At 44.2% G+C, this 11,419-nt stretch overlaps 3 protein-coding genes across 3 annotated transcripts; 2 read left to right on the forward strand and 1 right to left on the reverse strand.

Annotated features, from left to right (window-relative positions):
• Nucleotides 1-5,043: 5,043 nt before the first annotated feature.
• On the forward strand, nucleotides 5,044-5,910 carry BJ212DRAFT_1267029 (uncharacterized protein; the record flags this gene model as incomplete). The annotated part of the gene is made up of 1 exon (XM_041330624.1): nucleotides 5,044-5,910. One exon carries the CDS (start codon nucleotides 5,044-5,046, stop codon nucleotides 5,908-5,910), a length of 867 nt encoding a protein of 288 aa, XP_041195412.1.
• Nucleotides 5,911-7,033: 1,123 nt separating this feature from the next.
• BJ212DRAFT_1338228 (uncharacterized protein) lies at nucleotides 7,034-7,977 on the forward strand. The gene is made up of 4 exons (XM_041335006.1): nucleotides 7,034-7,166; nucleotides 7,246-7,415; nucleotides 7,480-7,600; nucleotides 7,673-7,977. Exons 2-4 carry the CDS (start codon nucleotides 7,367-7,369, stop codon nucleotides 7,836-7,838), a joined length of 336 nt encoding a protein of 111 aa, XP_041195413.1. The 5' UTR covers nucleotides 7,034-7,166; nucleotides 7,246-7,366; the 3' UTR covers nucleotides 7,839-7,977.
• Nucleotides 7,978-8,153: 176 nt separating this feature from the next.
• On the reverse strand, nucleotides 8,154-11,101 carry BJ212DRAFT_1575428 (uncharacterized protein). The gene is made up of 7 exons (XM_041342137.1): nucleotides 10,865-11,101; nucleotides 10,466-10,818; nucleotides 10,274-10,414; nucleotides 10,088-10,226; nucleotides 9,784-10,037; nucleotides 8,512-9,724; nucleotides 8,154-8,456 (listed from the first exon to the last, which is right to left on the reverse strand). Exons 1-7 carry the CDS (start codon nucleotides 10,951-10,953, stop codon nucleotides 8,429-8,431), a joined length of 2,217 nt encoding a protein of 738 aa, XP_041195414.1. The 5' UTR covers nucleotides 10,954-11,101; the 3' UTR covers nucleotides 8,154-8,428.
• Between the last annotated feature and the right edge of the window lie 318 nt (nucleotides 11,102-11,419).

The raw sequence follows: 11,419 nt of genomic DNA on the forward strand, positions 1-11,419 counted from the left end.
ATTTCAGCTGGCCAAGCTGCTGAGCAGAGAGCAGTATGTTCAGCCCATGGGATTCTGACTTGGCTCAGTGCTCAGAGAGTAGAAATTATCATCAAAAGGGACTGTCATTCAGGCTGGTACTGACACTAGTGAAAGAGATACATGCTTAAGTAAGCAGCAAAAATGCGAACATAAGCTAAAGAAAGTGAGGGTAGGTAAAGGTAAGTAAAGTAAGTAAATCTAAGCCCAAGGAAAACTTGACTGTCACAGCGGCTGCAAGTTTGGCAGATGAAACAGACTGATAGTGTCAATAGTTGTTATGCTTTGGGGTAGGGCGGGTATGATCTGGAATACTTATACCTTGATGCAGTTTACAGTGGTATTGGGAATGTTCTCACCAGTGGAAGGTCATGGTGCACTGGTATCGTTGCTGATAATATTGAGGCTGCTTTGTCAGTGGCTAGAATGAGAATGATGGTAAACTCAATTGAAGCCAACACGATGGGGCTGGCGGAAACTTTCCCTAGTCTAGACTGAATGGAGAATGGCTCCAGTCAAAGTACAATGCAGAGATTAAGCCCACAACATGACTATAGGTGTGAGGTGACATAGATAGTAAGTCGTAGAAATCATAATGTTAAATGTATGGCGCATAGTTGGCGTTGTCTTAATAACTGAGGGTCTTATATAAATGTGTGTAAAATGTAATGACACCACAATTACACTAGGATAAGACTTCTTGCCAGTCCTCGATTAACACGGTCTATGACTTTTCTTCTTTTGTGGTAGATAATGTGTGAGTTCTTGGGAGGCTCACTAAACCAATCTATGTGATTAACTTAGCCAGAGCTTTTGTGTTATATCCCAACTTATAAACTTGTCTAGGATAAACTGTCTAGACACTGGAATGTGGTTCCTTGTTAAGATAATCCTCTGTAGAGACTATGGTCTCAAATACAAATATGTTGACCAAAGACTGGTTGGTCAAATAGGCACAAAGTGGTGAGAAACTGGTCTCACAAATGAACAGATTGACCAAAGCTCGTGTTGGTCAATATCAGATAACTAGGTGAGAAGCGGGTCTCACAAATGAACAGATTGACCAAAGCTCATGTTGGTCAATATCAGAAACTAGGTGAGAAGCTGGTCTCAAATAAACTAAGTTTCTATCATAAGAAACTTATGTAATCTCAAGGGAATGTCTTTTCCCTGCACTTGGTACTTCAAAGGGGCTTTCTTTGTAAGCAACAATCTTCACAGTGAGTAGCTCAAACTGAGATTCAAATGATTGCAAGTGGGAGATCCTATTTTTTTGGGGGGAGAATGGGCCCTCCTTATATACATTTTGTGTGGGAATATTATGTAAGTAAAAAAGCGGAGCAATGACATCAGAAGTGGAGCAGAATATTCCAGAAAGTGGAGCAGAACATTCCAGAATATTCCATAGGTGGAGTAATGACATCAGAGGTGAGTCATTGTGGAGCAGAACATTCCAGAACAAATGACATCATAACTTTCAACAGAATACTTGCAGGAGTATCTGTGGAGCCATATGACATCATTATGACATCATACCCTGTAGGTACAATTTTGTGAAGTATCTGATGGGTCAGAGCATCCCAATAGAAAAATAAATCAAGGAAATACTAGAGAAAACAACTCAGAAATAATAATACAATAACAAGACACAAAACACAGGCTTTTTAGATAGGTTTTTGTTAGGCTTTGAACTTTTCTCTATGGTTTTCTCTAGCCAAAGTGAATAAGCCAAAGGGAAGGCAATACCTTAACCTTCTTGCTTCACAATATCAACTAGGTCATTGTGTGATTCCCATCTCACAAATGACTTTTCTTCAAGATATAATAAATTCATGAATCACAGAGGGGAAACTGAACTATATGACCAAGGTTTGAAACCAAGGTATGGGTTGACTAGCCTGATGCCTAAGCTCACAGACTTTGTCTTTTAGGGGGGCTACCTAGTAGTCATGTCCATGCATGATTCCCAAATCATGCAGGACACTGGCCTTGGTTTGAGCCTCCTGAGCAGCAGAGGGGGAAGCCCTCAAACCACTGGGGCCATCCCAGATGACGCTACACAGGAGAATGGAGGCAGACTCCCCCACTCTCAAATGTCACACCAGGCAACATTACAACGAGACACCCCTCACATGTCACCAAACAAAAAGAAAACAAGAGCTAATATTCTACTAGCTACCCTAAACATGAAGGGCCACACTTCTACACTACTAGGAAACAATAATGAGATATCAAAATGGTCACCTCTCCACCACATCATGAGAGAAAGAAAAATTGGAATCTTATGCGTCCAAGAAACCCACCTGCTACCTGAACATGAGGCGCAGATTGAATCATTGTACTCAAAAAGAATAAAAGTATTGAACTCACAAGACCCTTTCTGTCCAGGCAACTCTGCAGGAATCAGCCTTTGTTATCAACAAAGAAATACTCAACATAGATGACCTAGAAACATATGAGATCATACCAGGGAGAGCCTCAGTACTAAGAATAAGGTGGCATAATGAAACATACCTGACAATAGCCAACATCTATGCCCCAAATAACCATGCACAACACCCCGATTTCTGGAACACAATAATAAGACTGTGGCAAGAAAGAAACATACCAAAACCCAACTTCCTTATGGGAGATTTCAACATAATGGAAGATGCCATAGATCGCACCCCCACCCGCCTCAACAATGAGCAGGCAATTGAGGCACTCCAAAACTTAAGATTCCAACTGAATATACAAGACTCCTGGCGAATTAACAATCCAACAATGAGAGAATTCACATTCTATAGCAATAACAACTCACATTCGCTGCCTTGACCGCATCTACTCAGCACCAGCCCATGAACTAAGTATCTATGGGTGGGAATTGAGCACATCAGCAATACCAACAGATCACTGAATGATCCTGGTGAGATATACACCAATGAATACCCCATTCATGGGGAAAGGCTGATGGTCATGGCCAATCAGCCTACTAAACGATGCAAAGCTATTAACAAAGATTAGCGACATAGGAAAACAAACACAACAAGAAATCACCAACCTACAGCAACACTGGTCAAAGTCAGAGAACCCACAATGAAGTTGGGAAGACTTCAAGTCAAGAATAAGACACAGTGCGAAAATCACTGCAAAAGAACATTTATACAAAATAAGACAATGAGTGAGACAACAAAAAGCATGGATTGAGAGCGAAATCATGCACCTTGAGAACAAAAGGTTCAAAAACAAACAACAACAAGGCCAGGCAAAGTGGGCAGCCAAGGGTGAAACAATAAGTAAATATTGGTCTAAATTAAACAGCAGTAAGAAGCCACATGACATCATACACAGACTAAGAATACCTAATCAAAACCGTCTGGCCTCAAGATCTGACCACATGGCAGAAATCGCCTGTGACTATCATGAAAATCTGCAAAAAGATAACATGTCAAAACAAGATGAAGTCATAAGATTAATAGAAATAAGAAACACACTAAGTGAAATACCCCAGACACAGACACTACAAAATGAGAATTCACCACTGCACAACCTGCTGAAAGAAAATCACATCCTCGAAGCACTATATGCCTCAAAGGCAGGCAGCACAGCCAGCATTGACTGGGATACCTTACGAAGTCTGGAAAAGCCTACATGAGAAACATGTAGACAATCAGAAAAACGATGTCCCAAGCTTTAATATAATAAAAACTCTTACCATAGTAATCAATGATATACAAAAACACAAAGTGGACAACCAGACAGGACTTCTCACTGGGCTGGATGTGCCTGATTTACAAGAAAAAGGACAGGGCTGAGATAGCAAACTATCACCCAATCACCCTACTGAACACTGATTATAAAATTCTAATGAAAGCGCTGGCAATGCAGCTAGCAAAAGAAATACACTCACTGATCCATCCAGACCAGAGTGGCTTCATACCACGAAGGTCCATCTTTGACCCCATCCACTTAGCACAACTCATGATAGACTACACAGACATCGCTGAGGAAAACAGAGTCCTGATTGCACTAGATCAGGAGAAGGCATATGACAGAATAAAACATGACTACTTACTAGTGTTACTCGAATCCTTCAACCTCCTGCAAACCTTCATCAAAACAGTCAAAGCACTGTACTCCAACACATACACAAAGGTTGCCATAAATGGCATCATGAGTACACCCTTCAAGGTCACGAGAGGAGTGCAACAAGGCGACCCCCTCTCATGCCTCCTCTTTGACCTCGCTATAGAACCCCTAGCATGCACTCTTAGACACTCAAACAAACTAGCAGGATATAATATACCAGGACTCACTGATAAGATCATTGTCAACTTATATGCAGACGATACAACAATTTTCTTGAGCAAAACAGACAAATACAGCAACCTGGAGGAAATCCTGTCGAGATGGTGCACTGCATCCAGTGTGAAGTTCAACCTAGAAAAAACAGAAATTATCCCTATAAGATCGAAGACCCACCAAGACCACATACTCCAAACTAGAATACTACACCCTCTTGACCCTCCTCTAGATGATAACATAAGAATTGCACCTGATGGACATCCTATTAGATCACTAGGAGCATGGATAGGCAACAAAACGAATGACTTAACTCCCTGGGAACCAATACTGAATAAAATTAATATGGCCTTCAAAAGATGGAAAAATGGCCACCCCACACTCGACGGGAAAAGACTGATAGTACAAATGATGGCGGGAGGAATGACGCAATTCCTTGTGAAAGCACAGGGCATGCCTAAGAGCATTGAGTCAGCATTAATAAAAATAATAAGAAACTTTATATGGAATGATGCACGTACCTCACCAATAAACCTGGAACAAATGTACAAAACAAAAGAAGAAGGCAGCATAAATATGCTAGATATAAAATTGAGAAACAAAGCCATAGAAATAGTATGGGTGAAATCTTACCTAGATCTATCCGAATCCAGACCAACCTGGGCTCTGCTGATGGACCTAATATTAAACAGCATCAGACCATGAACCAACAACAATGAAACTGAAAATACAAACCCCCTACTAATGTCATGGTCCCCCCCAACAAAAGGCAACAAAGTAAGCTCCCTACCACAAGCAGCACAAACACTCTTAAAAACTGCTAGAAAACACAACATTAGTTTTGCGCCAATAAAGATCTCAAAAGACATGAAAAAGAAACTACCAGTATGGAACCACATAGGAACCCCTACTAATGCATACCATAAAATAAAAACCAAGTGCCTAAACAAAACACACAAATTAACAAACATAAAAGATCTCATTAAGATACACAAAAGACTCACCCACATCAACAATGAAGACCAACATTACCCACAGAAAGACTGCCCCTGCCCAGCATGCCAAAAAGACCACAGAATAGGTTGCAAAGACCCCCACAAGTGTGCTCAGACCGCAAATGAAATTCTCTTTAAAATCACCCCAAAATTCAACACAAAAACCAAACCTAAAAAGGATGGACTGACACTCACCCAACGAAGGCTAGAGAAAAACCATCAAGCCCACAAGAACAGACAAGGAGAGATCCTCTTTGACCCAACCACCACCATCTGCTCCAACCTTGCAGACAGTTTCAGAATCTTCGTGGACCCAGAACATATCTCCCCCACTCCAGCACACAGACTAAGAGTGCCAGCAAGAGGCCTAAATCTATTACAAGACCATATTACAATTTTTACCAATGGCTCATGTATCAACAACAGGAAAGAAAACTCACAAAGTGGAGGCAGCATCTGGCTCAGAGAGAACCACCCAAAAAACCTTGCCTTCAGAATCCCAGGGAACAAACACTCTAACCAAATAGCCAATGTAGGGAATGAGATTCCTCCAGGCATATATTGTCCATATTACGACTCACGACAATTGGTACAGTGTACAACTCACCCTCCATGACTTTCCCACAAAATGCGCCAGAGGCACGACACATTCCTGCACTACGCGACACTTTCCCGTGCACGCGCTTAGCGTGCTCTTCCTGCGCTTGGTCGCCTTATGTCATGCAGCATCTGGGAGCATCCATCCATCGTCCAACCAGTCCCCTGGTGCATCCCTTTTCATTTATTCTCATATTTAGCATTGTACCATATCTTATTTCATCATGGACCCTTTATTTACATCATTTACATACTTAGAGCACTCCCTGTTCACTTCCGAGCCCTGGGAGTGCGCCTAGGCACAGCTTACCTGTTGCCTAGGAAGTTTTCATACAGCTACCACCACCATGTCACTTAGTATCTCATAGTGAGAATCATCATCTTCAGTTAGCATGCATTAGTCATTGCCCTAGCCATCAGCAACAGTCTACTATCATCAGTCTCCACTCAGCAGTCTTAGTTCACGCCTTCACACCTTCTACCAGTCATTTATATGTTTGTGCACTGCATGCACCTTATTCCCACGCTTCACGCTCTTACACACTCCACATTCCCGTGTGCATGCTTCCAGCATGCTTCACCAGAGTTGACCTGGTGTCACCCAGTGGATCCTTGCTTTCTTTGCTTCCCTTAAGGGTTGAACATATTGCCTGGCACACTTTGACCAACACTTAGAGAGTCAGTAGCCTTCCTCTCACCCCAGAGGTAGAGGCCTTCTTTCTTTCTTTAGCTCTGCAAGCCCAGCAGAGTTGTTGAACCTTCACTGAACTATCAGCAATCCTTCTGGCACTACAAAGAACAGAGCCATACATACCTATAACACTCATCACCGACTCCAGATACACCATCAACTGCCTCACAAAACACCTACCAACCTGGGAAGACACCGGCTGGATAGGAGTAGCGAATAGCAAGTTCATAAAAGCAACTGTGTATCAACTGAGGAAAAGATCAGCCCAAACGTCATTTGAATGGATAAAAGGCCACAATGGCCAAAATGGAAATGAACAAGCAGATAAACTAGTGAAAGAGGAAGCAAACAAACCCTCAGCAGATGAACTAGACTTGCACATCCCAGATGACTTCAACCTACAAGAAGCAAAACTCTCAGCAATCACACAAGCCCTAGCATATAAAGGTATATGAGAACACATACCATTTGCCCCAAGAAGAAAAACCACAAGCAATCTAGATGTCACACAATTCGCCATACAAGAACTGACCAGACAACTCAAAACCAACACTTCCATATGGACAGGATGCAGACATAAAGACCTGTCAAAGAAAATAAGACAATTCATATATAAAGCCATGCATGGCACACATAGAATAGGCAAATACTGGATGAACATACCAATTTATGAGCACAGAGCATGATGCACCCACTGCAATGCCAACAATGAATCCATGGAACATATCCTAATGGACTGCCCACAAAACACTAACTCCCTGATCTGGTCCCTGGCCAGATCCACATGGCCCATGAAACATGGAGCTTGGCCCAGGATAAGCCTCGGAACGATACTAGGATGCGGAAACATTAGCCTAACACAACCACAACCAGACAATGAGCAACTACAAGATGTACCGGAAAACCGTCAAAACAAACAGTCCAAGAAAGGCACATCATGGCTACTGAGAATACTTATCTCTGAATCAGTGCACCTCATCTGGGTGCTGAGATGCGAGAAAACGATAAGCGGCACTGACTGTTCCCCACAAACAATTACAAAGTGTTGGACGTCAATAATCAACAAACGATTACAAATCGATAGACTTACAGCAAGGAAAATTAATCGAACCCAAACATTTCAAAACTTAGTCACAGCGACCTGGACTGACATAATCACGTCCACAGACCCCCTACCCAAGAACTGGGCCATCGCCCTCGAGGTTTTAGTGGGTATCAAGCAACCCAGGCCCTCTCCGAACGAGGCCCCCAGGTAGCCCAGAGCCCCACACACCCCGCATAACGGGAGTGCGTAAGTGCATTTTTCCTCGGACCGAAGCTTCAAGCTCCGCTATAGCGCGTATCTGTAGAACTAGATTTACTCGGTTACTACAAATATATATCGCTCGTCCAAAAAAAAAAAAAGATCCAGGAATCAGGATATCCCACAATGACGATGTTTGTGCGTGCTTGCCAGCGACGCGTCAGTCACGTGCTCGCAATGTCAATGCCGTTCTTCTCCGGAAGAGAGGTTTGTTGGTTAGAAAACATACGTGTCTCACTGAAACGGGGTTAACTCTTCATCAAGACATAAGCAGCCTAAACATTTTCATGCAATTTTCTCACTACTTTTTCATATGATTGTCATAAATGATACAAAAATGTTATGTTAGCTGAAGGTTCATAGAGAGCCTGGGACTGGCGGGACCGAGCGAATATTATTGGCGACACGCTAGGGCATTCGAGCAACAATACCAAAAAAATTGCCGCTAGTAAACAAACCATTACAGTGCCGCCAAAGGCACGAAGAGAATAAGTGAGCTCAAAAGTGGTTCATGAAGGGTGCATGTTGGTGTCATTAATCTGCCTAGCTATCACTAGCTAGCGCCAAGACCCTACGATACAATTGCGGTCAGCTTCGCTAATCCTGAAAAGAGCCCAAACACTTACTTCAGCGATACCAAAGGAACTTGTTGTCGATGTAGTGTTTGAGAGAATACCTTCGGAGGGGGACGTGGTCCGCGAATGCGCATTCCACTAGCTGGAGGGGCACGACGGTACATTGCAAATGCCGGGGTGAAAGGATCAACGGGACTATTATCTCCTTCCGCTTCCTCTTGCACCTTCAGCGATGGAAGTTTGCGAATGGATCGCTGGGACGCAGTAAGACTAAGAATGTTGAAAGACTGCTCTCCAAGGGGGCTCGAGGTGAGTAGCTTTGAAGAACGTGGGATATTGGTGACCGATTGTTCAGTGGGGGATGTCTGGGGAATAAATGATTGAAGAGATTTGTCATCAAATGTCCTTCGCCTGGTAGGTGACAGACTGCTCTGCCCAAACGCCAACCACCGATCATGTTGATCCTCTGAGCCCCAAGACTTTTCATCAGATGACACAGAAGTATCTGTACTGTTACAATGGAAGTGAACAACTGAAGCCGGTACACTCTCCAAAGGCAACAACAGGCTGAGGTTAGATGGCAGTGTGCTGCGACGGGAACGTTGAGACGGTCTCTTGGCGACATCCACCTTGTCACGAGAGCCGGACGCTCCGATGGTATCGGACCCGTAAACCCCAGGTTCGGGGGATATTAGTGGAGACATCAGGGCTGCAGGGGGCTGCCTCGGTTGTGAAGTGGCGATCTGCATGCGAGGTCTGATTGGGAGACCCCCACGGGTAGGTGGATCTTGATGGTACTCTGAGCTATTTGCGTAATCATTCTGATCAGGCAGAATGTGACCAGCACTAGCAGCATCAGAGGGCGGTCTGGAACAGGTTTTGGTATACTCTTCCGCAGCTCCATCGCGACCATGACTTGAAACGTAGGTCTCAGCCGGATCGACTAAATGGGGGCGAGATTGGGTATACTTTAATCTCGAGGCAACCCTGACCACACTAGCACCAGTACCAGTCTGGCAACTACGAGCGGCAGTGTTGTAACTGTAAAGACTGGACGATAGCGACGACGCAATAGAAGTACGGTAGGTCTGAGTAGTTGCAAAGTCCGTTGGGGCAGTGAACGGACGGCCAGGAGTATAGGTTGGTCCACTGTGTCTGGGAGGCATGGAAACGTGAATGGTGCAGATTGTCGAACCTCGAAGGCTCATAGGTACTGGTATCGGTTCGCCGAGGATCGGTCTCCTTCTATGTTTTTGGAACATCGCTAGAATTATTCATAGTTAACATTTCGAACGGGCAACAACTCATCTCAGAAACACATACCTAGCACAACAAGAGCCCCTATACTGAATGGAACAAATTCACCAACGATACCTATCGCCTTCACTCCGGGTACCAGATTCAAAATGTCAAAGAGCAAGAGCGATAGCGCGCGAAGTACCCTCGTATCTGTCACTGCTCCAACCCTATGCCTGAATTCGAGGAATGGCGGAGCAATAAAGGACAATAGTCTGCCGATCATATAGAGCTCTAGGGTCATGAACATCGCGGACATGGTCAAGGCTGTAGGAAGGTAGCTTCATTGTAACGTTAGACAGAGATGCTATGAGCAGCGCCTATCACTGACCTTGTACTGTAGCACAAGTAGGTGTCGAGCTGTAGTACATATCTGCAGCTATGATGAGCCCAGAGAATCTTTGCAGACAAGAGCGAGACCACGCACGCGACTGCTCCAGCACTCATAACACATGTTGCAACCACGAAACCTTACGCATGTCGGTCAAGCCCGCGTATCGAACCGGAATGCACTCACCTCCAGCAACGAAAAGCCAAGACCAAGCCAAATATATTTCCCACCGCCATAGCTCGAATTTCCGCAGATCAAGGTTTAAGATGATCAAACCCATAAAATGAGCACAAGAGGTAGCAATGCCCCCCAACGCGACAAGAAATGCTGCAAAATGAGATATGTGTGTGTTACTATGATGACGGCATTGTGACTCACTGCAAGCAGAAGCTCCACTATTGGAATTGAATGACAGCAAGGACGAAAAGTGGGCCACGCTCGCAAAAGCAAAACAGAAAGAAAGCAGCAAGACAAGAGCAGAGTTTTCTTCTTCCAATGATGTTATGCTGGAATTTCGATCACCCCAGGAAAGCATGTCCGTGGGAGTCTTTTCTGAATTGTTCCAAAGAGTGCCATGTTCATTGCGAAAGTTGGCGTCTGGCTGTAGACCCCTTCGCTCATCAAAGGCCTTGCAGCACATTTGATACAGGTGACACATCACTGGCGAGGTCACGATGCATAGTAAACTGCAAATAAAAACCCAACCTAGAAAGAAAGACGCGATCTGATGACTGAGACGCATTGGTTGATACACATTGGGGACACGAATCGACTCACTAGTCGGGATGTTCCAAAAATTCACTGATGGATAGTGTTTTTGCGTCACGTACTATGAGAGCACTCCGAAATATATCGTGGGCCAGCATCCTGGACGGTGGGGCGCTCACGAAAAGAAATGGACGAGACCAGCTCAGAAGACGGGGAGAAGAACGTTTTGAGGACCAGCCTCTAATACAAGTATACACTGCACTGTGAGGAAAAGCTACAGAGTGACGAACAAGCTTATCACGTTTCTAAAAACTGTTCGGATGATTTCGATTTCGATTTATATTTAACTCACAACCTGCACAGCCCAGTTGAGATAGCTGAGACCATCGGATCATGATGTATGCTAGTGGGTGCCTACCTGTCCAAACGTTGGTATATCGGAACTGCCTGCCCTTAACATGACAGAAAGGGCCTTGACGACCGCAAACTAAAAGGACTGCGTTTAGTGGCAAGTACTACTAGCAGTGGTGGTGGTGGCCATTGTCGTTGCCAAAATGGTTGACAGGCAGTACTTGGGTAATGATGCGCTTGGCTCTGAGTGATCATTTCATTTCAGTGTCGCAA

This window comes from Suillus subaureus (assembly GCF_016647635.1).
Source record: "Suillus subaureus strain MN1 chromosome Unknown BJ212scaffold_8, whole genome shotgun sequence".
NCBI classification, from domain to species: Eukaryota; Fungi; Basidiomycota; class Agaricomycetes; order Boletales; family Suillaceae; genus Suillus; species Suillus subaureus.

Excerpts from the sequence above, each read along its gene's own strand:
- BJ212DRAFT_1338228 (XM_041335006.1), top strand. The coding sequence starts at position 7,367 with ATGGCCCATGAAACATGGAGCTTGGCCCAGGATAAGCCTCGGAACGAT. Across the intron at positions 7,416-7,479 it reads GGATAAGCCTCGGAACGATA|CGGAAAACCGTCAAAACAAA; the intron begins CTAGGATGCGGA and ends TACAAGATGTAC. Across the intron at positions 7,601-7,672 it reads AAAACGATAAGCGGCACTGA|AGCAAGGAAAATTAATCGAA; the intron begins CTGTTCCCCACA and ends CGATAGACTTAC.
- BJ212DRAFT_1575428 (XM_041342137.1), bottom strand. The coding sequence starts at position 10,953 with ATGCTGGCCCACGATATATTTCGGAGTGCTCTCATAGTACGTGACGCA. Across the intron at positions 10,415-10,465 it reads TAGTGGAGCTTCTGCTTGCA|CATTTCTTGTCGCGTTGGGG; the intron begins GTGAGTCACAAT and ends CTCATTTTGCAG. Across the intron at positions 8,457-8,511 it reads GTTCCTTTGGTATCGCTGAA|GGTCTTGGCGCTAGCTAGTG; the intron begins GTAAGTGTTTGG and ends ATTGTATCGTAG.